The 27,904-nt window shown below is 40.9% G+C and overlaps 1 protein-coding gene across 1 annotated transcript in view; it reads left to right on the forward strand.

Annotated features, from left to right (window-relative positions):
- Positions 1-6,429: 6,429 nt before the first annotated feature.
- iqsec1b (IQ motif and Sec7 domain ArfGEF 1b) overlaps positions 6,430-27,904 on the forward strand; it is a gene marked incomplete at its 5' end in the record, with an annotated part of 173,659 nt that continues 152,184 nt past the window's right edge. Inside the window, one exon of the mRNA XM_084543947.1 lies at positions 6,430-6,707. Coding sequence (XP_084400073.1) covers positions 6,430-6,707 — 278 coding nt within the window. The remainder of the gene's footprint in view (positions 6,708-27,904) is intronic.

The raw sequence follows: 27,904 nt of genomic DNA on the forward strand, positions 1-27,904 counted from the left end.
CATCCAGCGTTGTCTGGGTGTCTTGACATATCTGCAGAATACTTGCAGGGATTACTAACACTACACGTAGTTGTCACAAACCATATCTATTCACACTCCCAGAACAAAAGCTCTAGTGTGAGCACACGCTAACTGTAAGCTCCAGGGTTCCAATTACTTTGGTCATTTTTTAGTATAAAGGATTTTTCAAACAACACAGAAGGAAAGGTGGCCTTGCTTTGTGAAATTCCAGAGCTGAAACTGCTCAGCTGTCTTTAATTCATAATTTAAGTTAATTATGAATATGTTCCACTTGTCTTAACACATATTTTTGTTCTTGTGAGGATGAACGAGAAAGAATTAGAGCCAATTTAAGTTTTTAATGTTTTTTCTGCTCTACCAAAAAAAGCCTGACCAAACAATTCATTTTATGTACAGTTACACCTTACGGAGGATTCTACAGCTGAATTCAAATATCCAATGTCCAGACTTGCAGGCTTGCGCCTTTATAGGCTTTTGAATTTTACATATGTTCGCTGTCCTCACGTCAAGTCTGCAAAGCTGCCAGACCTCATGGGGATGGGATGCGCTGTGATATAGGACTTAAAAATCTCATGTGTTTCCATGGAGATGAACTGAAATGTGTCTGACCTCGTCACAGCACAATATTAGAATGGGGTAAAAATGTGATCTCAGGGTTTTTGACCATGCCAGAAAAAATTACTACACAGACTTGTTTGAGTATTTCCGAACCAAATGTTCCTGTGGAATTTTCGGGAGTCTGAGGCTGCAGTGGCCACAGGCTAACTAAAACTTGACATATGGAAAAAAGTAGCCTGGTCTGATGTTTTATTTATTTATTTTCACTAAGGCAGCAGATGGTGGGCACAAAATGATGCATCAACAGTGTGAAACCATGGACTCAACCTGCCTTGTCAACAGTCCAGGATACTAGTGGCAGTGTAATGGTGTGGGGGATGTTTTCTTGTTGCTGAGCTTCATTCAGCCACACGGTAAAAGTTTTTCTATCCACTTTGTTTTCCTTTTCTTATTTTTGCTTTGTCACTTACGTATGTTGCCACCGCTGAATTCCTTTTTCTGCAAGGCATCTTTGCAGTCATTCAAACTGACCAGTGATTTCTCCCTCGTGGTGAGGCAAGGTGCCGCACTGACAGCCTATTCTGCTGAACGCTTTCTGTTCAGGGAGTTTCATTCCATGTATTTATTTATTGAAAAGCAAAAGTAATCTCAGACTGGTTTTCATGAACATGACTGTGAGTGTAGTGGCGTCCTCAGTCACCACATTTAGCGCACCTTTGTGATGTGGTACGAGGGGAGATTGACAGCAAGGATCTGCACAGACGTGATGTGATGTGATGCAATCATGTCAACGTGGAGCAGAATCTCAAAGGCGCGGTCCCTCCCTTCCATCTTGTGGAGTCCATGCTACCAAGAACTGTGGCCGTGTGTTAGTATCCTGCTCCAAATAAAGAGCTTGATGAGGGTCTATAGCTTTGTACTGCATTACAAGAAGTACATTTCATTTTGTGCTCTTGGAATTGTTTTATACAATAATGACAAAAACACTATTGAGGCTTCTCCGATTTATTTGTGACATATGGTTTTGTGTTAAATAAACAAAATCCATAAAAAAAATTCCTGTGGCTATCAAGGTGTTTCTAGTCTGGGTGGGTGCTACATGTCTAAGTAACATCCACATGAATGCCAGGTCCAAATGTTTCCAGGCAGAACATTGTATTGTCATGAGATGGTCAATATTATTTACTTCTCCTGTCAGTGGTTTTAATTTTGTGGCTGATCGGTGTAGTAATATATTTGTATATATAGTAATTGTAACCTGTTGGTTGTAGCATTAGTGCGGTTTAATGTGAGATTAGATGTTGTCCTGAGCCTCATGTCGGTGACCTAACCCTATCCCATGTATTCTTCCTTTACTGGAGACATTTTTCAACTCGTACGTGATGATATGTGTCTGCAACATTACTGACAAACTCTTGAAAGATTCTAAATCCCTCCAAAATCTGTCTTGAGGAATTTAAGGTCCACAGTGTCTTTCAGAAACAAAAGATATTCTCTTCTTATGGCAGCCACTTTGTTGTTGCAGAGAGGCTGCAGAGACGGGTTTTGTAAAACCTGCATCTCAAACCACAAAGAAAGATAGCGTTGAACTGAATCACAGGCTGTGAAGCTCACAAGAATAACAGAACCATGTCGGTTTTAAAATCGCCACCCAAGCACAGGTTTTGCTTTATCTGCAAATGTGGGAAGTATGAGTTGGACACTTCAGTCTGTCTGTCTTTCTTTCATTTCGGGGAAGTATGGGATATAGCGTTAGAGCGCCTGCAGCCACTGTTACTGTAGCAACCTTTGCTACAATGGCCTTTTGTGAGATGACGCTGAAGATTTGACGTGAGCCAGAGCTCTAGAAAACAACTCTATGGATCAGCTGGAAACTGCCCACAGCAGGAAGCTGCACGTGCTGCGACCATGAAGCTCCAGCACACGATGGATCTATTTCATCATCAGAAGGCAAAGAATATCCTGAGTGTCTAAATATAACTTCTGTAAAAAAAGAGGGGGAAAAAAAAATCTCCTACAATGCACACTGTCTCCACTCTCTTCCACGCTTTGAAGATTTCTACAAGCAAAGGATCACAGAATCTCTTCACTGAATTATGCACATTATCATTCCCCACTTTCTCATCTGAGCTGTGGTGCAATGCATCAAAGTGGTTGGCAGGTGATGGCAAGGAGGATTTAGTCAGCTGTGCCATGTTTGTCAGACGACAATGTGAGAAAGCATGAGTCCTGGAGTCCCTAGAGGAGGCTAAATTAATTATGCGACCTGGTGAAATACCTTTTACCAGTCAGGCAGTGAATTAAAAAAAGGAAAATAGATTTCAAGTTGTCAAACATCATTAACCCCTGTCACTTGGTGATTGTATATGTTCTGAACGCAGAAGGCCACTAGAGGGCAATCACTGTGTGAGAGAACCAAACAGCAGCTCCATGTGAATGGTAATGACAGACTTCAAATGTGGTCTGCCTCACTCTGTAGATATATATATATATATATATATATATATATGGTGTTGCAAACAGAAAACAGAACAATCTGACTTAAGTTTGGCTATTGAGGTGACTTACACCTGAAAAACATCAATCCTCCTCTGAATAAAATGGGAATTGTTATTATCACAGTCAAGTTCGGACCCATCATTACCATTTAGACAAAGCAGTTCAAAGTTTACGTCGCGCCAAGGTATGCAGAGACAGTTGATAGGCTGCATCTGCTTATGCCGTGCTGCTTTGCAAAGGAAAAAAATGAACGGGCATTTTTGTCTCCATGGCTTGTGATGCACCATGATGTAAGAAGCAGTTAATCTAAAAGATATATGCAAATTACAGTGACCTGCGCGCGTCAGAGAAAAATCACATTTTCTCTCTCAGACGCAGGAGATGGCGTGGTGAGAGTGGTGTTTCATTCACCCTGGAGTTCTGCCGCAATTCATTCCCACGGCGAAGACAGAAGTTGAAACTGCTGCAGTAAAACCACCCATGGAATATGAGGCTGTGCAGAAAAGAAAAGCCTCCCCCCACACACACACACTCACACTTTTAACGTTTGTTGCATGCCGTGCAGTCCCACTGATGTTTCAAATTCTGCACTGTCAGCTGTGAAAATAAAAACCAGAATGCTACTGGAAGATCATGCGCGCCATCTATTTAGCTGAAATTGCTTTAATTTGACACGCTTTATGTGAAAGTGTGTGTGTGTGGGTGGGTGTGTCTGTGTGTGTTAGGGTTAGATCGTGAGTGATAGTGAGCATCCCCAAATGTAACCAGAGATGATGCAGAGATGTTATGGTGCTCCTTCAGTGTTTGACAAATATTAATTCTTCGCTTCCATCTATACATTTATAGATTTTTAGTTGTTTTATGATTGCAATTAAATGAACATTATCTTTAATGTCCATGAATCTGCTGATTGCATTGCCAGTAAATCACTTCAGTTTCTAAAGTGCCATGGTGCGATGTGTCAGTCTCAGCAGTCACATCACTGATGTTGCCTGCATGATAGTGGAAGAGTGAGAAGCTGCTGCTTCCAGTAAAGCAGGCCAGACTTCCCATTACGTGTGTTATTTGATGTTCTTAAATGGTAATGCTTGGATGGGGGCAGGCTTTCTGCACTGTGCAGGGTACGCAACACCATCCAGAATAGCAATTTACCCACCAAAGGTCAGGTGTGTGGGGTATTAGCACCAAGAGACAGTCAGGAAAAAATGCAAAGACAGCTGCTGCATATGTGGTTGATTGACCGTACACAGCGCACCCTCAGGGAGGAGACAGGGGCTGTATATGTAACAAAGGTCACGGCTTTGCTTTTTGAGGCACTGCAGCTGCTGTGGCGACATGATGTAGGCATCTTTGCCCCGTGAGCCTCCAGCTTTCCCCCATGCACACCCTCTCTCCCACAGAAACATGGCTGTTTAATTTTGTTTTTTTCTAAAGAGCTTCCTTCACCCTAATACCTGTTCTCCCACTGGAACATTTTTTTTATTTAAAAAAAAAATAAAAATAAAGAATACTCTAATGCTGATGGCAGTTTAATGTGAAGCTTATAGTCTGCCTTTAATAAGGTCTAATGTAGCATTAAACAGAGTGGCAGCTGTGCTCACTTAAAGGAGAGATCCTGCATGGGGTAGTGAGAAAAGCAAAATGACTGATCCGCCTAAAACAAGGATAGGAATAGGAATAGGAAATCATAAAAAATTAACTATGTACTTGATATTATGAAGATTCATGATGTAAAGTCAGCAACCATCGTGCAGCTCTCAAATTCACTGTTTGGCTCTTGGTCTGTGGTGATTTAGCATTAAAGCTGCTCTAATCATCATTTTAAGTTAAAAATAGGTCAAATTGCCTGGCTTACTAATAGTGACAAACTGAAAATTCTCATTTGGCACTGCAGCTCCATTAGAACTGAAAGAAACATTCATTGACTCACCAATTTACTGTCGTGATATAGTAGTCTCTCATTCCCAAAGACAAATATCTAATAATCCCACTGTACCGCTGGCCCTGCTTCAATGCCCTGCAAGGGAAATAGCCATGGCACTAAAAACTACCAAAAGTGGCAATGTGTTCAAAATGAAGTTATCACTCTTGAGGTGTAAAAAGAAAAGTCAGTCAGACATGAGTGAAGCAGATGATGGTTATTAGTAATGATCCTAAATAACTAACTGAATCCTGCTAGTCTAGCCTTAACTATGGGGGAGACACATTTATTATTATTTCATTTGTTCATTTAGTTGGTTTGCTTGATGGTCAACATTAGTTAACGTATCTAGCAGAGCAGTGTGTCCAGCACTGTTGTCCGTCAACAAGTCTAGTGTTTGCACTGTCATCTGTGTACTGTACATTGTGGTGGCGAGACTCCACTGCCAGTCAACTTGTTACTTTAAAGCTGGATTTCTAAAAAGCAAGTAGTACTAAAGAATTAGGAATCACTCAGTGTAGGTACCACCACTGAAGTACACATGGTGTCATTGTGGAGCTGTACTTGCAGCTTTATAGTACACTAGAGGTGGAAGATAAGGTAATTCGGACAATACTTTTTTCCTGTATTGTTTTGGGCTAGAGCCACAAGAGACTCGAGAATTGCCTCTGGACAGAAGACAGAGGCTACAGACACATGGATTATTATTTTTTTTTATTAATTTGAGCCTCTCATTCGTTTAATCATCTGGCCCCCACCCCCTAAGCAGTTGGTTCCAGCCATGCTTGAAGAACTCAAGCACAGAATTTCAACAGGACATTTAAGAATTTGACAATGTGTGTTCTGCTTATGTCATAACTAGTTTGTTGTGTAGCCTCTTAAAGGAAATGATCAAGATCTCCATGTCTTGGTTATGTTCAGGGGCTACCAGGCAGGTAAAGCTGCTGTTTTCATGCAGGTGGAGGAATATGTACTGGCTCATTTGTTAAGCAGGAACAAACGCTAGTGTCCAGGTGAGTGTAGACCTGTGGTTTGGCTCAGCAGATACTCTGGCTACAGTACCTGTTGAGTAGATACACACACACTCTCTCTCCTCTCTCTCTCTCTCTAGTAAATGTGAGGGCTGGACTCAGCCTGAGCGCCAAACCTTCGGCCCTGAATGAGTTAAACGCTTTTCCCGTGAACGGATCGGCTGACTGGAGGTTAGATGTGCCACAGAGCTCATGGACGCGGCGCCGTACAGTAGCGCACCAGACTCGGTCAACTTCACAGCAAAGCCGCCACTATTCAACCACGCACCAGCCATGTCGGAGCGAAGGAGGATCTCTGGATTTGACTGCGCTCAGTCCTACTACTACTCCTGAGCGTGCGTGTGAGGTGTGAGAAAGGAGAGAGGGCTGCTTCCCTGCTTGCGTGTGGATATCGCCTTCATGGACGGGCAGCGGGGCTTTTATGAGATGGAGAACCCGGCAGAAAACCCCAGCAAAGCGGCGGAGTATCTAAAGGAGCTGAATAAGATCATCGAGACCCAGCAGGGTCTGTTGGAAAAGCAGAGGGTTCGGATTGAGGAGCTGGAGCTCCAGGTGACGGATCTTTGCAAGGAAAACGCCTGCCTGAAAGATCAGCACCAGCGGCACCTGGCCACCTGCAGACTCCAGGGCAACCACTCCACCCTGGGGGCCATCAAGGAGAATGTCGTGCAGGAAAAGTAAGTTCTCTGTCAGTCGGTGCCGCTTGGTTTGTCTGAGCCGTGCACTGTCAAAGTTTACAGTTGTGGTTTGTGTCACCGGAACGTTTACTATACCGTGACGGGAGAGGTCCCCGTGTCGTGTTTATCGGTGTCATCATCTGTCATCCACCGAACCAAATGCCCGCTTCTCCGCCACTTTGTCACGGATCCGCTTTTTAATTGTCCGTGTAATTTGTACCTTGTCAGGGATTATTGCAGACTCGCACACAAGCCGTGCAAGCTCCGCACGCGTATTGCGTAACGGATCCCGCTAGGCGCACTGCTCGGTATGCCACAGTGAAAATCACATTTTGTACGGCGCAGATTGTATCAGACCATCGTGGTAAGGGTCCGGGTCGGTGGGTGTGTTTTTTTTTTTCACGACGGGAGACTGTTTGTTGCCACGTTCTCATTCAAGTTTACACATCTTTTTGCTATGCGCGCAGTTGTGATCTAGGCTTTTTTACATGACAAGATATTTTCTGAACACATTAGTGAGTGACAGTGTGAGCTTTATTGCTAAATTGTTGTGCGCTCGCCTTGATTTGGATTTATCCCCCCTATACCAAGGCTTTTAATTTGAAACGACGCAGTTGGTTTGGAGAGAAGCCCGGTGCCACTATCAGGAATTACTCAGAAATGTTCCATCAAAGTTGCCAAAACAGGAAGGTTAACTACTTAATCGGTGGAAGAACAAATGTGGACTGTGGCTTATTTTTATAGCACATAAAAGAGATTTTTCCATCTGTGTGTAATGTTTTACTGCCACAAGTAAGCAGAACTTTACACTTTTTGGTCAACACTTCTATACGGAGCCTTGCTGATTTCTGACAAAACAGGGTGGGCCACTTAGATAAAATATGTATAAATGCATCACAGTGTGTGAACTTTTGCATCTCAACTTGCCAATGAGCCCTCATCCAGGAAGGTAAACTATTTTATCAAATATTCTCTGGTCCTCCACTCAGACCCTCTGGTTTCTTTGGTGACATGGGGACTCATACAAAACAGCACACATGGAGCCAAGCATATTCTAACACTTGTCATTTTGGCTAAGTGTGTAGGGAATTATGTTCAGGACAACTTGTGTTCATTGGCCTGATGTTTTCTGTGTGTCCCCTTCAATGCAGGTATGTTAACACAACCCTTAGGTCCCCAACATCATATTGATGGGGAATACACAGGGCTCAAATAAACTACAGTTATTATTTAAGGAAACACTTTGCATTTATAAAAAAAACTAAAACGTCTAAAACGTCCCTCTCACCCTCTTGGGGGTATCTGTGTCATCCTCAAGCTCGGGTCCTCTACCAGCTATATACATACATACATACATACATATATATATAATTTTTGTTTTATACCCTATTTGTATCAATTGATGTAATGTCCTTGTTAGAAGGAATTGCGAATTTGGAAATGTCATTTAAATAGGCACGTTCGGTATGTTCTGGCATTGAAAGGATACATACAAGATGAGATGCAGACCTAAGCCAACCACTAACAGTATCTAGTCATGATCCCTGAACATCTAGTGATGATTCATGGCTGGAGGACAGGAACGTCCAAGTTGAACATTCAAAATCTGACCCTGAAACATTCCCACCACTCATAACATCAAGTGTAAAGAATCGACATAGCTGACCATGGGAGACTTGCCTTCTTATTGCTGGCAGCTCAAAACTGAAGCTTCAAAAAGCTAGGTAGGAAGCTGGAAATATGACCTAATAGCTAAATTAAATAGAAAGCTGCTATTGCACAACATTTATAACAGTAACAATGATGGAAATTTAACTCACTGGATTGTAGGAAGTGTTTAAGCTTAGATGTTTAATTCTAAATCTTTTAAACTGATTTCGATAGAAAGGGAGTCTTTTTATTTATTTTGTGTTACTTTAAATTTGCTTGCTGCTTTCTGGAAAGATGTCCCACTATTCAGTGAGTTTGTATTTTCAATGCTCCTCGCATTACAAACAGTTTGAGTTCCAAAAGACACACAACACAGGGTCCTGGATAAAGGCTGGCCATTGATAAAACTGTTGTGGCGCTCATTTTGATGTCGTACCATTTACTGTTTGTAAGTAAAGGAATAAATGTTTAAGCCCTTCCTATTGAATGAAATGCCTTAAAGGTGTTCTGTTTGGTTTGGGGAGGTCACAATGTTTAAATTTGAAGCAGCACAAGTTGATATTTTCTGATTGTTAGATCCTAGCACGGTGTAAAGCGTTTAAAAAGCTGAAAAATAAAAAAAGCTTTGTCAGGACCTGCAGAGGACACTCAGCTGAGTGTAGCTTTAAAAATGAAAGTATATAATTTTATAACTCATATTTAAAACACAGTAAACTCCAGGGTAGCTCTGAAAGCATCCTGCTTTGCAACATTGCCGGCAGTCGATACAATTCAAACGGGGATATTATGGGATAAATGAAACGGCAAACTCTCTGACATTTGACAAATTTGTATCGTCATCTAACTGTACACTCAGGCAATCCTTGTGCTATCAACGTTTCCTTCACTGCCTCCATCCTCCTGTCTCCCTGCCTGCCTCTGTGAATATGAAATTGTAGCATCTCCAGCAGAGAATGATTAGCTCTACAGTCTAACAGATAGTTTGAACTTCAGACACCACCCGGTAAGGCTGCAGCTGGAGCTGCTGCTGAAAATACTGCCTTCCCAAAATGTAGTTTTGCTCAGGAAAGCTGCATCTACAGCAATAACCTGGTTTGGTTTATTTGTGCTGAGTGCAGTACTGAAAGGTCTTTTTGACCTATGACATCATTATCATATTTGCTCGCTCATCATTTATACAGGGCTATAAATAGTTATTTGTGCAGAGTAGAGGATAGGAGCTCCTCTCTTGAGATTTTTCCATCCCAGTGTGGCCTTTTGTCGCCTGCCTTGTAAAGATTAGTATAAGAATATTCCTGAAATGAGGTTAAAAATCAAGCATCATACAATGTTTTTTAAAAGTTAAAAGCACTTTCTCTGCACACACAGCTGAGAGGGAGTTCTGTCCCTTGTGTTCTGTCAACAGTTGGGCCACGTCAGCTGTTCTTTTTGTGCTGACCACAGTCAGCATACAGTCCTGGCCTTGACTGGAGGGCCAGTGGGGGAGCTCTGTTCCTCCCAGGCCCTCTGACACACACGCACACAGTATAATGTTAGCCTATCAACATGCAGCAAGATACGTCACCATGATACACCAGGTAACGGGTGAAGTCAGAGAGCGAACGCTACTCACAGTCAGTTTCTGTTCTGATAAAGTGGGAGCATGCTGTTCCTAGCACAGTCTGCTCCATGAGCTAATCCATGTGGTAGGGCTGCTTTTCCGCGTTTACAGAGTGCTTTATTTGAACGTTAAATTTCACAACTGGCACCGACGCACATAGCTCTTATCAAGGTCAGATGGTATTTGTGTTGGTTGATACGTTGCTTGGAACAGTGGAGTGTAAAAGATTCCTTTGGCTGTTTGGTTTGCAAACATTTGCGTCATTAGTGTTCAGGATTGCCGAACAACACACCACAGCACCATGTTTTTGAGGAGTTTCTGGTCTGTGAAATTAAAGAGCTTAGCTGTGTGTTTGTATGCAGGATCATTTGACCAGTTGGGGGTGCTTGGTAAGTGGTCTTGTATTTATTCATCTAAGGCGTTTTACAGTCACAGTGGCACATCTGATCCACTCGTTCACACAAACACAAACAAATTCCCACTTTAGTGGCAAGCACTGGGAGAAACTCCAGGGTTTAGTGTCTTACTGAGGGACATATCTCTATTTAGTTAAGTGTTTTGTTTCAGACATTTGGACAGCAACGGAGCTTATTCGCACAGAGGAATGAAATAGGTCAGACTTAAGGTGTGCAGACTGTGTGTGGTGGTAGTAGTATTAAATCTTGGAGATCTAGGAGAGAAACTGTTGTCTCTTAAGCATAAGATCAGTTCTCTTTCAGTTTTCCCTTAATCTGCAGCTATTTTAGGGTGCTCTTACACCTGCTGTATATTTCGTTCCGATTAATAGAGTAATTGATCATTTGTTACAATTTTGCATTTGTGGAAATCCAGGCAAAGCAATCAGGACAAAGTTCTGCCAATCCGTCAACACACTGTCTTCAAACATTTTTGTGATGGGTCATAATTTTGTGGGAAATCTTTGCTCTCCTATGGTTCACATACCAGTGTTCTATATGTGAATGTGTTTAGTTTGATGGAGCGTCTAGGCTACACTTATAAAACAGCATTTTAATGTATAAGCTGAGAAGGCACACTGCTGCTGCCAGAACCTTCAAAAGGAGAAGACACACTCTGGAGGGATAAAATAACCTATTCAACTGACAGGTTCTTGTCAGGTAAACTGCATTCTCATTGCAAACAAATAACTATTGGTGTAATTGCAGGCAGGTTAAGATCACTCTCTTTAACCCGTCTCAGCTCAGCTGATTTGTCACAGGAGTGCGATTACTGCGTTCCCACCAGCCTCACTGAACCGACCTGGGGGGAAGCACTCCCAAAGGCACCACAGACTGTAAAGAAAGATGAACAGCTGAACAGCTCCTCAAAAGTGACGCCAAAGCAAGTAGAGCTCCCCCTGGTGTCTGGTTGCAGTATAGGTCATAAGATTCACTTCCTCCATGTTAGTCGATGGGATTTAGGCCAAACTAAAACACTTAAATATCAGTCACATCGAAAAATGCTCTCGGACCGTACTGCGCAGACTCTTGCTCCAAATTCACAAGATGGTGCCGCCGGTATCCCCGGGAAAGTAGCGTCAGTTTGACCAATGCAAGGAAGTGGGGACACATTGTCCATATTTATGTACAGTCTATAGAAGGGACTCTTAAGTACCACTTGTTATTCTTCATGCAAAAACATCAAAAATAACCAAGTCCTGTGAAGACTGTCTGTCTTCCTCTCTGTTTTACATCAATACAAGTATAAAACAAGACTTTTAATGAGACGTTCTTCGGCTTTATTCAATACTTAAATATGTTGTACACACTATACAATTAATCTTGGAATGGAAAAGTCACAAGATTAATTGGTAATGAAAATAACAGCATGCTGCCTTTGGAAAGCTTTAACCTTATTGTATAAGCTGAACTGAGGTAGCTTTCCGTCTCACTGCATCTACGCATAGGAACATTAAATGAGCAAACCTCTGTATGGCCTTCACCCATTTCAAGTGCAGTGTTTATTTCAGACCTGGACTCAAGGCTTCATGGGTTCAGCTTGTTTACATGTGAGTGTGCAGCGCTGTAGGAAATAACAGCTCACTGGTCAGCAGCTCAGAAAGTGCAGCGAATCAGGGGTCAGGGAAGTGAACACTGCCAGAGGACATATGAAAATTGGTCAGGAATATAATAAAGTTCCAACTTTATGAGTAAGCACGTATGTCACACTTGCTGTGGGCAAGCTGTGAAATATGCACTGTTTGTGATGCATTTAAAGCCAAAGTAGAAATACATTTCACACAGAGAAGAGTGTGGATGTTGAACCCTAAGGGTGGTCTTGACAGGCTGCCATTTGAATGCAGAAGATGAGAAGAAGAAATAAACTTTCAAAACACATCACAACGCATTTTAGAATTAAATATTCATGGAGGGTGTTTGTGAGGTAACAGTAATCTGCAACTTTATATGGTTCTGTATGTATTTATTCTAAATATGTGCCATGCTATATACTGTAAAGTAATTGTTGTTGCAGTATCTTATGTTTTATGCGGGTAAGGTGCCGACTCGGGTGATGGATCGCACAATCAGTGCAGGTGTTGGAAGGCAAATGCTAATGAGAAACTGATGTGTTGCCAATCCCGAACCGAAGAAATAAACTCTTGGTGAACACAAACTCTGTCACAGCATCAGATAAAAGCCGAGGAGCAGTCAGACTTTTTTTCCTTTATTTATCAAACACCCTGTGCTTTAAATTTCCCCCCTGGTGTGAGATCGCAGTATGAAAAGTTAATTAACCTCCAAATGAACAGGAATTGGATTGTCACTTAAAATAACTTCACCGTCGGTTTTAATGTCAATCTGATATGATTTCCAATTAAATCCGCTTTGATAATGACAGCAAGCAAGCTGCGTCTTGCCATGTTTTCTTGCAGTGACTGCTGTTATTGTACTTCCACATTAGTCAGCATTTATTTATAATGCTGACTAATATCAGAAGATGAAGATGAAGATTCTTTTTTTATGCACGTAGAGTGTAGCGCTTTGTAACTGTGAAGTTCACCTAAAAAAACTCCTAGCATTCTCGGACAAACTGTATCCCTTTTTGCATCGCTTAACAAAGCCTTTTCTCTGCAAAGATGCTGTCAAACTTTTCTACAGCCCATGTTGGTGTGCCTGACTGTGACTGTGCACAAAAATTGTTAAATTCATTTAAACATAAAGCTCTGCACCAGTAGTCAAATATGGGATACCACTGAAAGCAATCTTTGCATAACGTTTCATAAATCAGTCAAGTGCATCTAGTAATTAGATCTCATACCATGAACTTAAATCCAGCGCATAGTTTTCCGCTGGCATGCTGATGTGAATGAGGAGATGTAGTGCATTTAAAAAATGTCTCTGATTCACACGACCCATTGTTTTGTTTGTCTCTTCTTTGGCTGTACAGTTGTGCAGCTGTTCCTGGTTTGAATTTGGTTACAGAAACTCAGATGTAATGATCCGACTTTAGATTTAATCCTAAAATGGTTTTTATCAGTTATGATTTTTTCAAGATTTTATTCTTGAAAGAAATTAAAAAGAAAAAAATTAAAAGTGCCTGAAGAAGAAAGGTCATTGTGCTCAGTCAGTTTCTCACATTGCTAATTGCAAAGATCAGTTATACTGTTGTGAGCCTGTTGTAATATAATATGATCATTTTTTTTATACAGTGTGGCTGAGTGTTTTGATTCACACTGCTTTCTGAGATATAATCTGGCTTTAAAAATTATACATGTAGAAATTGCCATAGCAGACATGGGCATTTTTTCCCCCCTTTTATTTATTTGTTTTCAAGCAATTGACTCCTCCCCCCTAGCTTACAGCAGCAAAACCCCCAAACCCTTAAAGGGACAGCAACCACTAACACAAAATTAATTAATACAACACAGATTATGGGGAATTATGTCCTGTATCTCCTTTACACAAACAGAACTATTGACATCTCCTTAGTTTTCTGCATGTCTGTATTTTTCCCATTTTTTTGTGCATCTTTGAAAAATGGAATGCATGGAGGAGGTCCATCACTACTGGTTTCTGTTTGCACTGACAAAGTTAAACTATTTTCTCAATTATCTGTCTTATCTTTAACCTGTCAGAAAGTGACAGCCATGTACACGGTGCCATTTTAGGGACAATGACAAAATTGTGCGAATGAGCACATACCCGTGCAGAGGGTGCATTCATCAAACCCTACGTAGTGATTATATGACAGGACTGTGCAGTTGAGTTTGGGGAATCTAACTTGTATGAGCAAACCCCACAGAAAAAAAGCTTTGGGATAAAAAACAAACAAACAAACAAACAAAAAGGCCTTGCTTGAGGCCTCACTGAGCGAAAAATAACTGGAAATGGGTTACCACAGTAACCAGTGTTTCTCTACCACATTCTAGGTAGTAAATCATCAAAATCATTACACACAACACTGAAGAGAGCATGTAATGTTAGACACAGACTGATCATGCGTAGAATCTTCTAATACATACTTTCTTTACATTAATATCATTTTTTTCCCTTTATGATTTATTTCACTTCTGTTTACTGGTTTTCTTATTCACCACTAGCCCTTAGCACATATTGTTCCGTATAAAACAGTATTGGTATTCACCCGGATGGATGACATCAAACTGTACTCCCCGTGGCGTCGTCTATTTTAGAGCAGATGATAACACTTTTCTCTAGAATTTTATCATGTGGGTAATGGAGGCCATCTATCATTGAGCTGGAGCCATTTCTCTGCCAGCTCCAGGACCTATCTTTGAGATATACTTGACCGCTGCTCATCCATTACATAATAGTAAACCTAGAGGCTCATTGTTGAACGACCTGGAGTTGTAAATGTTACCCACCTGCCTTGTCAGATATTAGGGAGGAAGGCGCACACATTGTATGACGGCCTAACACATGAGAGTATGCTTATGATAATGGTATAACACACATATGAAGATCATCACACTCAGCTTAGTTATTATCTGACTGCTAAATGTGTGACTACACTGTAGGTCCTTTGTAATATGAAAGACTCCATCCACTTTCCATCCAGGTTTGCTGACAGTTGCAGTTGATATGCAGCCATGTATCAGACAGATACCAGAAATCCTAATTATAATTGACAGGGAGATGTTTTATGTGATCACTCCCACAAACCAAGCAGCATATATTCAAATGGCCTTTTATTACACCTTTGGATTTGATCTCTGGATCCCATAACATGTCAGCATGATTGGATGGAAAGTATGATATTAACTTTCAAATGGCTGCACTTAATTATCTTTGTAGTATTCATCAGCTGAAGCATTCCTGGCTATAATTGTCAAAGGTGATATTGGGCAGTAATTATAATAAATATTAAGTAGGAAGCTAGGAATGGTTACAAACTGGTCTAAAGAGCTAGCCTCTTCTGAATCAAGCGGATCACTTTATTCACTCTAGATGATTGTGTCATTGTAAAAGTTTTGGCGTATGTTCAGATTAGATCAGGATCTAAAATGAGACAAGCCTTCTGTATGCCCTTTGAATTTCGTCATTTTGTTTACTTGTCTGTTTCTTATCTCGTACCCTGGTTCTTTAAGCTGAACAGCCAATCAGAGTCTTTGCCAAACTCATTCCGCCACCAATTTAACATGCTGAATCGTCTGAAAAGTCGGTGACAGGGCCCGACCAGTGCCTTAAATCTATCCACTATGTAGGATAATAACCAAAGCTGTCACTTCTGTGAACACTCAGATAGCTCACAAGGCTTTTCTCAGATTTAGCAGAATCCTTGCCCCGTCATCACTATGGACTGTATTCATTTAGACCTTTCAACCTGGGCAATCCGATCGAAATTAGCCAGCTTTAAGTATTTGTGTTCACACCTGGCATCAAAATGCCTCTCAACATGTGTCCACAGCCAGCAAGTCAAGATCGGATCTCATTTTCACACTCTATATGCAAATAAACATTGACAGAGCTATTGTAACACCTGCCGTTTTTAATGGATTGCTACCACTGTCTCAGAGAAATATGTGTAGGGTTGTCAACCGTCCCTTGAAAAACGGAATCGCCCCGTATTTAGAAACAAAAGTACACGTCCCGTATTGAGCTGAAACTGGACGCACTTTGTCCCGTATTACCGTGAGAATCAAAAATAGTGTGTATGGAATGAATGAACAACAGGGCGCTTTATATGAAAATATATGGTAAACTTATTCCCAGGCCGCCTCCTGCTCTGTGACCAATGAGCTGATAGCGGGAATCCCGCTCATCTCATTGGTCGAGGTACTGTTGCTTGCGAAAAAGATACCGGGAGACAACAAATCAACAACTTGTCCTCACACTTTATGTTTGCACTTTTCTTATTGCACTATTAGAAAGAGAAATGTTCTGCTTTCTATTGTTTTATATTAATTTATACAGTTTTAAGTTAAGCAGGACAGGTTTCTGTTTAAGAAAGATATTTATTTTATTCTGTTAATTTTGTTAGTTTGTATTGAAAATACAAAAATACAAAACAACACAATTAGCAGGCCCTGCCAATGAGGTGTCCCTTATTTATTTTTCAGGGAGTTAGCAACCCTAGTTGTGTGTGCGTGTGTCATGACTTGGGGAGGTGATACATATTTTGGAACAAGCTGTGGAGTCTCTCTCCTTCAGCCCACACGTTAAATCACTATTTATTTACCTCTGACCTGATGTTAGTTATTTTAGAGACTTTCAGAGAGCTCGTATTATAACTGAACTCTGCAATGTAATGTTACTGCTGTACTGTTTGAAGCAGTGACAGAAATATCTCAGGTAATGAAGGTAAATAAAGATACTGGTGATTATTGAGGATATGCGCAACTTTACATTGCTCCTTATACATAAACATGATCCCATACGTTTTCAAGTGAAACAAACATATACAGTGTACTCCTTTAATAATTTGATTAGTTAATTCTTGTTTAGAACTAATTATTATTTAGTTAGTTAACAGCTGCAAGAATAGAATAGACATCACTTACTGTGCTCTTCCTTTTTAGATGATCATTTATAATAGATTGCACATGAGGCAAAACCTTGCTTTTGCAGGAGCACCTCTGTTGAGTAGGCAGACTTTATTGTGAACCAGGACGTGTTCACACTGCCACGGGGAATACTGAATTGGGACTTAGACTTTTTTAGGGGGTTGGAAGAGACAGCAAAAGTCTTTCTAATTGACAAGAGCAAGACGACAATATTAGAATGAATGCAAACCTTTAAACCACTGTCACATAATCCATTTCCTGATCTGATTGTGGAACCTCATCTACCGTTCCCTGTCCATCAAATATAAAATGTGCATTTTTCAGTTAGAGATCAATTACATGTTATCTAGTGCACAAGGAATAATGTCTAAATGTCAGCTATGAGTGTAAATGAGCTCACTGAAGGATGCCTGCAGCTCTACTCACAAAACTACTTTGGTAAATTCCTCTGTGAGTCATCTTGGCATTTTCAGTCAGTGCAGTTCGTTTTGCATTTGTGTTTTGTCAAATAGGCTGATTCACGTTCTTGGAGAAAGGCACCATGCACGAATGACTCTGACGCCGACAAATGGCACATTGTTTAGATGATATTAAACGTTTAAGCTAAGTTTAAAGACTTTGTGACTGTCACAAATCTGTCTCACACCCACACATTCTCAATGAAGAAGGAAGCTTGTTGGTTTACTTGACACCCCCTGTCGTGACACCCCCTGTCGTGATCAAGTGTAACCTCAGTAATTTTCATGAAACCCAGCAAGCCCAGAAAGCTGTTATCTTGTGAAGCCACATGGTGGGATTTAAAGTGAAATGGGGGAAAAAATGCCTAAAATTATTTTTGTGCCTCTCTTCTTTTCAAAGTGAAATGTTGACTCTGCGAACTTGGCAGGTGTTGGTTTTTGGTTTATGAATAAGTAAACATTTTTTTTTTTTTTTTGCAAATGTTGTCCCATACTAAAATGTTCCAAGTATCTGTGATACCTACACAGTTTGTGCTTTGGGCCAAACCCATCCTCGAGGCCACAGAGCCAATATGGATGTATTGACAGCACAGAGAGGTGAGTTCCATTTCATTTCACATCAGCTATCAGACTGAAAACTGGAGCTGTTCTAGAGGCGAAGATTTTCCACTCAGCTTATAGTTGGATCCTGGAGCTTTTCTCAGCTGCTGTCAAAGGTTGAGTATTTGTTAAAAGTTGGCTAAAATGACATCTTTTAAGTCTTTTAAAAGTATGACCACAGATTTTCATTTTAGATATAGGACTGGATATTGATCCTCTGTGCAGTACTGACCACAGTACACTTGAAATCCCTGAGATGCCTATATTGTTTACAAAAAAAAGAAAGAAATCATGTCTTTCCAGCTTTCAAAGCTAACTGTATCTAATACTGGAAACAACAACTGGTGCTCAGCTTCCAGCAAAACATTTATTTATTTACCTGTGGTTGTTTAGATGCCTAAAAGCTCAAATATGTATTCCTTATTGTAAGGATATATTGTAGACAGTACACAAAGGGTCTTCTATTTTGTTCTTGACTTATATTCATGCATGGTCTGGTCTGTGCTGAAGCTGCAATATGTAAATATGCTTATTGTTGATCACATCTTCTTTGACCTGGGATAAATGGATAGATTAGGCCGCTTATGTGTGTTCAAGGAAGCTTGTTATCGTTTCTTATCTGTGCCACAAGGCGGTTTTAATGGTAACCCTGTTACAAATGTGTCTGAGATATCCGCGGGTACAACTGGTCACGGCTCTGTGGTGTTGCAGAATGGCTCTTCAAACTGCAGACCCATCCCCTGCCTGCCAAGGCCCATGGTGGGTCAGTAAACAAAGGCCCTCTGGGTCTCTGACTGCTGGTCCAGCAGAGAAGACACAGACATGTCCCCAGGCTGAAGAGGACTGAGATTACAGCTTTAACTCTGAAAGCCTCCGTGAGGTGTTTGTATGTCCTGCCCATCTGCCATTATGTTCCATTTTCTGCTACAAAGACACCATTTAATTTTTGTTTGGGTTTTGTGTACTCTATAGTACCATTAGGAAGGACCAAATAATAACCAATGTTGTGTTTATCACAAAATCACCCAAATTCTTCTCAATTGTCTGTTTTTAGCTGAGATGTCTTTGAATTTCTGCTGCCTAGCTGTCTTTGATCAAGTTGATATTATGGAGTTGTGTGGATTGGGGGTTAATTGCAGCCCAACCTCCTCTTAGATGTAGGCCTATTATTGTGTGCTTAGGGAGCCACAGTAATTGTGCATCATCTACAAAACAAGCTTTAACAACGGCAAGTTCTAAATGACTAGGGGTTTCATCTGTGGGTGTTGCCCACCTGGAACTCACATGACCAGGGTCTGTTAATGACCTGTACTTGAAGGAATCTGTTTTTGATCCTGTTTTCCTTCTCCAGTGTCATTGGGGATCAGCTTCTTAGAACTGATGAGGGGTGAGACGCCTTCAAGAAACCCCACAAGTCCAATTACCTGGATGACTGAGAGCCTTGTCAGACATTAACTGTGCTTCTCCTGATACATAGTTTTAGGTTTATCATAAGGCTGTCTTTCAGCATGGTACTGTATGTCAGAGGCAAGACATTTCTTTGTCTACGATCATACCTGATTTGTCATTGTCATGTTATTACGACAGTGTTTCCATGCCACCTCGATGTGTGTAGAAGTTATTTTGATTTGAATTAGTCTTTTGAGGTTTATCTTTATTAGTTTGTCCTACTGTGTCCTACTGTGGACAGGGTGGTAAATAAGTGAAAGGCTTAAAAACATAATGCCCCACTCATGGATAGTAGGCTACAACATTTACTGTAACGTAAAGATCAAGGTTCTCTTCAGGTTGTCATCTGGTAAAATAAGATTATTTGGGACTCAAAGGCCCTTTGACTTTTTTATCCATTAATCAGATGTAGAAATTATTTAGACAAAGACATTCTGGTGTTTATTCATTGGGGCGGAAACCTTCAAACCTACATGATCTGGGTAAGGAATGCATTTTGATGTTCCACTGTTGCCCTGCTGTTATCCAAGACTCAGTGTACATGTCTTTGTCTGACCGTGTACTGCATCATGATGCGTGCTATTTAGGCTAATGGGAAAAGCATCTATGCAAACTAATTAGGTTGAAAAGTGACCTGTAGTTGCCCTGTATGAAGGCATTAGCCATCCATACCACTCGAGCATGCAGGCAGCTGGCAGAACATTTCAAACACTCTCCAAGTCCAAGGACTCTCTCATTGATTAAAAATCCCAGGATTGTCTTTTTCTCTTTAAGACTGTCCAAGCTGCCTCTTAACTACCAGCTTCACCTTAGAATTATCTGAAATAGATCAAGCAGTATCTATTTTTTTTACAAGGCTTTGCCACGAGGGAAGGCATTTATAGCCTTTCCCAAATAGACTTCAGTTGAATGCTAAATAGCAACTGTCGGCAGAATGCTCATTTTCATCCTCCAAAGAGTTATAATTGGCATCTTCTAAAGCGTTCAGCGAGGAAGACTTTATTATAGCAAGCATCTGCAGTTTACACCACACCTATTCGCTCACTTCCGTGGTCCTGTCTTTGCCAGCTGCATCCTTACCTTACCAAGCATCAAGAGCACAGATTTCTTTCCAGCTTCTTTGTAGGTGAAGAGGTCTTGACTGTGTTCTCAGGCTAATGAATGCTATGTATTGGTGAGAAGCCCCTCATAGTTTTCTGTGACAGATTAACCCAATTGCGTTTTTTGTTTTTAACTGGGTGCCAGATCACTGTGAGTCATCTCCTCTTTGGTGTTCAACTGCCTTGCTTCCAATATAATCTCAGTGAGAAAGCTGCAGTTAACACCTGGTCCTATAATAGGTGCACATTACTTTCTAATCAGCCATACTTACAAGGTAATGATGTATATCCAAGGAGGGGGCTTTTGTCTTTTTTGCTGTAGGCTTGGGACTCATAAGGACCAATAAGATTTTTTTTTATTATTCTCAATTCTGCAATTTTTATATGAAACATGTCACAGTATATGAAATGATTAAAGTAAGTTCCATATTTTATCTCATCATTGAAGTCAGATTTTTTTTTTTTTTTTTAGAAAATTCTTGTGAACAACTTGAAAAATGAAATTTTGTACCATGACTTGCTGAGTTGTTGACCTGTAAGCAGGAACATGGCAGACATAAATAATCAGGCAAATGTTACAGTGCTGTCATTTGCAAGCCTCGTGTCAATCTCTCACAAGCACCTAACACAGTTTAGAGCAAATACATGATCTGTTTCCTTTGCTTCTTCTTGACATATATGAACAGCTAGCAATGTGATGTTTAAAAGCTCAGCGCAAAATGATGCAGAAAGTCTTTTTTGTAGCATCAACGTTGTTTCTACGTTCTTACTTACACGCACATGAACACACAAAATTAAAAAACCAAATGACTCACCCCAACATCTGCACAGCACATGAATGTATCAACAATCATTTCTAACACATTCCAAAAGATGGCTGATGCTGAAATATCCTGATATTCTCAAGGATGGATAGGGTTTCACTGTGTGACCTAGGACTGGAAATTCAATCACATCATATTGATGATAACCAGTGTCTATTCGTGGATTATCTCTGACAGGAGACATTTGTTTTATTCAGTCTCTTTTCCACCAGGTCGTGCCTTTTTTGTGTTGAAGCAGTGATCTTTAAGTTGTGAATTGTTCCATAGCAAGTATTAAGCAGACACATATATTTTTCATTTAATCCATGAAATCAGTGTTTCTGGTATCAACTACATGATGTACCCTCAGTAGCAGGGGTCGCGTTAACCAAATATTTTCCGTCATTGACTGTTTTTTTAAAACTCTGACGGAAAAATCTGAAGACCAGCTGTGATTTTGACAGACTGCAATTCGCATCCCTGACCACTTGGTGGCAAGTGACCTTATTAATTGGCTCTTGTCTCTAATCGCAGTTTGCTGTCCAAACATCGCGGAACTTTTGTCAGTGCACGATTTCCTGGTACACCGATTACACTGACGCACACATCAGAGCTATGTGGCTAACAGCTAAATGGAGGAATCGGATGAAAGCACGTTGCTAGAATTGATGAAAGGCAAATTTTATTTTAAAAAACTACCTGATGGAAGCCTTGATAAAAGCGGAGTTTTGTGCAAATTGTGCAAAAAAAAAAGAAAAAAGCATACCACCTACCACAATACTGACAAGACGTGTCGGCAGACCAAACTTTTTTATTTGTTTATTTATTTTATTATTTTTTTACCATTTAAAGTCAAAACTGTTCTGAAAAAGTTGAAGTTAATGAAAATTTAATGAATTTAATGCTACTGAACATGTCATTATTATCATTGTAAAAATTTAAGTGACGGGTAAAAATAGGTTATGACGGGATTTTTATGACCCCATCAGTCAAAATGACAGACAACGAAAAAGTCTGGCGCAAACTCTGCTCAGTAGACACACAGATTTTAAATTTGAGAGTAAATGGTATTGGCAGGCACTGAGATTTAACATATTGGAACGGGGAGGAGTGTGACTCTTGTCGTAGATCATTTCATCCTGACAAGATTCCTCTGAAACCCAACCCTGCTGTGTAATATGTCACATAAAAGTATTATTAAGCGTCATATCATTCATTCATTCATTCATTCATCTTCTGTACCCGCTTATTCCTGTTAAGGGTCGCAGGGGTCTGCTGGAGCCTATCTCAGCTGTCATCGGGCGAGAGGCGGGGTACACCCTGGACAGGTCTCCAGTCTATTGCAGGGCCAAGTGTCATGTCATCTTGGAGAATTGACTTCCTTAGCTTGTTTTGTTAGAAGAGGACAGCAGCATTTGCAACTGAGTCCTTATTAAGTCCTGGTTATCTGAGTAGTCTGATCTCAAATGACCATCTTCAAGTACATGTGCGAACACACCCCGGACGCACTGAGATAGCATTTGTGTGATCTGATCTCAGACCACATTTGGAGGTGGTCAAGGACGAGTGGCACCAATAACCTGCATTAAACTGTTAATGGCAGAAAACTTTTATCAATTATTTATCCATTTATTTTTTTTTATTTGCACGCTTGTGCATTTCCCTTTAGTTTCAACTTATCTCAGGTTCCCACCTCATGGTTAACTTAAGCTGGCGCGGTTGAGCTGCACCAGGGACAGTCTCTTTAAGCCAAAGGTTAAAGAGCCATGAGACCAAAGCCTGTCCCTGGAGGCTGTCCAGCAACTGGTCCGAGCCAAGTGCAGTGAAAACCAGTTTAAATCCAGCCTCCCAACATCCTGGCCCTTTCCAACATCGGATGTTTTTGTCATAGTGTAATTAGCTTTTGATGAATGATTATAATTTGCATACAAGTCAGTAATGTCACCCATGGAGAATGATCCCCACGGATGATTTGTACTTAGTGCTTCTGAGGGAGATCTGATGGCCATGAATTGCTAATTTATCATCCTCATGTTGCTCACTCACTATCCTTTTGTTCCAAAAAATCTGGACTCAGTTCTGCTGTGATGACATGAAAACTTAATCTCTGGCCATTATTTGAAGATGAGTCAGACCCCTTGTTAATCATGTGTCACCACCATCTCTTGTGGAATTAATAATGGAACTTCAGCTCTGTTTACTGGATGTTAGCAAACAGCTCATGGCGCTGAATATCACACTCATCAACAGATTATATAACAGTATATTTGATTACAAAATGATAATATTTTGTTAATGCAATACTGCACAGAACAGAGACCCTTCATTGTTGTGTATTTGAGATAGTGAGACTACTAAATAAAGGTCCTGATTTGGACTGAAGGTCATGTATTTCTCACTTTATAAAACCGTTATATACATGCCAGCTCTATGCATTCCAGAGTTAAGTTCTTAGCAATGACATAAGACCAGTTTTCAGTCTCATGCTTTTGTAATTTCATGCAGCATGTTTTTTTGTTTTTTTTTAATTATTTGTAGGCAGCAGTGAAACCTTACTCTCCTTTTTGCTCTGTTTCGGTCGCTACAAACTGAGGAAAATGCGTGGCTCTTCAGCAGCTAAGTGTCCAATATGGTGATATCCCCAACATCCCTGCCCCCAGCCTCAAGCTCTCCCTGGGTAATCACAAAGCATTTTGCCAGTCCTACAATACTTTCAGGGAGAACGTCATGGAGGCATTCACATCACACGCCTCTTCCATTTCAGATGGCTTCTTTTAGTGCAAAGAAGCAGCAGCTCTGTAGGGAAGCATGCGTAAAACCTGTAAATGCAGTGTTTGCTATGTGTAGCCTCTGTCAATGACTGCTTCTGCTGTGTATTTATCTACCTCGCTATAACTATCTGTGATTGTGCAGTTAAAGACAGAGTGGTTGCCATTCTGCCACTGCCCAACGTTATTAAAACTCATATTTTATTTTATTTGCATATGTGTTTTTAATTATTTAGTTAAATTTCCACTGTGATATGAGATGTATAGTAATATTTTATCTGTCTTCAATATGCATTATATAAAACCGTACATCTTTAGTGAAGAATATAATAATACAAGGGAATAAGCGAATATAAATCACAAAATGTTGCAGGTTTGTGTGACCTGTATTTTAATTTAATTTTGCAGCGCTGCTTATGTCACAGAGGAGAAATTGCATATCTTTTATATAACAGCTACAGACAGATGGAGGGCTATCCAAGCGCTTTACCCTGCAGAGGAAATGAAAGAACACAGAGGCATTTCCTGTGATCTCCTGTCATGTCCTGACGTCAGGATGAAGAGGCGCATTACTCAATCCCTCTCTGTCGACGTCTGGTCACAGATGTGCAGGCCGGGCCATTGTCGCTGGTGTAATCTCTGTTGTGGCTTTAATCCCGCAGGTTCCCACGCCACACCACGGGCGAGCTGCTTCGGCCTGCTTGAACTGCAGTGAACTTATAAATCCAGTCCGCTGCTCTAGATTTAGGCACTCGCCGTCAGAGGGAGGAGATTATGGCAGCACCAACAGCCACAGTTACACAATACGGCGTCGTTGCTGTTATTATAATTCCAAGGCCTGTTCGGAAATGACATTATATCCTTCTTACTAGTTTAGTGTGCTTTATCTTTATCTGAATGGCACATCAGTATATGGACAAGACCATTACAGTGGCGACAAGGTAACACAACACTATCCAGTGAATCAAAAAATAAATAGATAAACCATTAAAGCTATATTTTCGATTCGACTTAAAGGACCATATGTCATGTGGAGGGTAATGCTCAGTAAAACCACTGCATGTTAACTGCTTAATTAGAAGTTGGAGCAAGTTAGCAGCTAGCTAGAGAATCGGATGAAGCATTTAGCAGCTAGTGAGTGAGGTACATCTCTCAGGAGAAAAGAGTGAATATCTGGCTTTCAACATGTCTGAAACGTGGCTCCAGTGAATGCTTATGTTTCTCAGCTTTCATGACTTTTGCTGAAATGTCCACCATAGTAACTAGGTTTTTGTTTGCAGACTGCTTTAATGCCCCCAACTGGCCAAAAAAGTAAAAGAAAAAGGGGCCTTAAAGAATTCAAGTAACAGACCAACTATTCAGTTTAAGTGATGTGCTTGCACTTCTCTGGTATTCTGGCCATGGATGACAGACAAATGAAGTTATCTGTGGAAGAGGCCAATCCTCAGCCAACTGTTTAAATATTGAAACAGGCAGGCTGTCGTCTGTGGACAAAAGGACCGTCATGACAGGTTTATATTTGCTGTAGGATTCAGTCCATAACAGGGAACAACAGCCTTCCTGCATGTTCTACATCTCCTTCACCTTTCACTAACTGTCGCTACAAACTGCTGGCAGACAGCTCAGACTTTTTGGCCTGTTGGATTCCCATACTTGTGAAACAAAAAAATAAACAAAAAACTGTAAAATAATATGGGACACCTGTATTTATTACTGTGGCATTGACCTTTCCCTGCTTTTATCTCTTCTGGCTGGACACAGTGTGGTAGCAATACTCCAATCTGCCAAGGCAGCCAGGAGCTGAATAAAAGCGCAGCTCTTGTAATGATCTCTGGGCTCTGAGGCAACTGGGATTTTCTGCCGTTCCTCTGTTCCCCTCTTTTAGCCTCAGGCTCTGTGTGTGTGTATGTCAGTGACAGAGAAGTGTGTGTGTGTGTGTGTGTGTGTGTGGCACATATACACTAAACCAGCTACCCCCTGCCTGTGATTGATAATGCGCCTCATTATTTGTGCCATTTCATCTGAGGCTTCCAGGGAAAGCTTCAAGCTGGGACTGTCTGTCTGCTTGGAATACCTGCTAATGACGGTGCATGGTCTCCCAACCCCCACCGTCCCAACGCTGGCCAACCACTCAGCAAGCACAACCTTGGCTTGAGAAGCTGTACCTAAAGACATGCACTCATTTGGACACATGCAGATCACTCACTGCTGAATATTCCATCTGAGAAATATGTATTAATATTTCTGCTATAGCTTTCACTACTGTCCTGATCTGATTTGTAGCTCTGACAAATTCTCTTTTTACAGCTGCGCTGCACAGTACTCATCTGAGACAAAAGTGGTGAATAATGTCCCTGTGCTGTGTAGTTAGATACTGAATTAAAAGACAAAATGCTTTGCTACAGCCATTACACCCAATGACACGGTTATACACCGATCAGGCATAACATTATGACCTAATATTGTGTATGTCTCCCTTGTGCCTCCAAAACAGTTGTGACTCACCAGAGAATGGACATGGTGTCCTGTGGTGTCTGGCAACAGAATGTTGTTAGTGGGGGCCTTTGGGTCCTATGGGTTGAGGGGAGGGGACACCAGGCCCAAACGTTTGCCAGCAGAACATTGTATTGTCACAAAATGGTCAATGTTATTTATTTCTCCTGTCATACTGTTGTGGCTGATTGAGTTAAGATGTGTTAGGTTTAGGAGAGCATTGTGTTTTGAGATGAATTGGGTGCTTTAGGGTGCTACGGTTATGAGATGTTTGTTTCGTCAGTATGATAATGAACACATGGTTAATGTTCAGGAATGACTAGGGTCATTTTTAAAGAATCCAATATTGACAGTCAGTTGGTGAACAGCCGTCCCTTTTAATAGAGTGGGTATCCATCCCCATCCTCCTCTCAACACTGACTTTACCCATCATTACTATGGATGCCACAGTGGCTTGACCCTTTCACATAAGCTAATGATTTGTGTGGTACTTGGTGAAATTACTGATCTTCATTCTTTTATATTTGTTTTAAATGTACCTGCAGGGGATATTTTTCAAGTTTCTATTAATCGTATCAACATCCCAGCTACTTAGAAATCTCTGCGCTAAGTTCATAACTCAGTTCACAATGGCAGTAAGTGCTGATAATTTTGTCCTTGTCGAGGTAACCATCTAAAGTTGAAGTTTCCAGAAACAAACCATTTTTCCTGAAAGTTACACCCATATAACATGGGAGTCACAGTCTGTCACAGAGACGGACACAGCCAATGAACATGTACAGTCTCAGGCTGAAAGAAGACTGATTTCTGTTATCTCCTGTAGATTCAGGTCTCTGGTCTTTTCAGTTCAGACACACAGAGACACTTCAAAAGAAAATCTCACTCATGGAGAGGAGTTTTTGCACAATGATGTAATATAAGTGCATCACTTGTGCAGGCGTAGAGTCAGCAGGACTCAGCAAGCGGCAGGATATGGCTAAGGAAGTGAGGTCGGAGCTGCAGTGTGGCTCTGGAAGGGGGTCTGAATGGCAGGAACAAAGAGGTGATGGCGATAAGGGAACAGGAAGACGCTACTTTGAGAATCCTGTCTCAACTCTGACTTTTGTCAGCCACACTGGGAGGCAGAAGAGAGATGGTCTCTGAATGACATTCTCCAAAGTAATCAAACCCTTTATAAATTATTAAACAGTCCTCTGGTTTCTAATACCAAGTCTGTACACATAACCACACACACATATGGTATACTTGGGAGGTGTTGCTGTAAAACACAAATCCTGTTTGGTGAAATGTTTTGGAGCTGCCAGCACAAGTCTAT

Source organism: Chelon labrosus (assembly GCF_963514085.1).
Source record: "Chelon labrosus genome assembly, chromosome: 4".
NCBI lineage: Eukaryota > Metazoa > Chordata > Actinopteri > Mugiliformes > Mugilidae > Chelon > Chelon labrosus.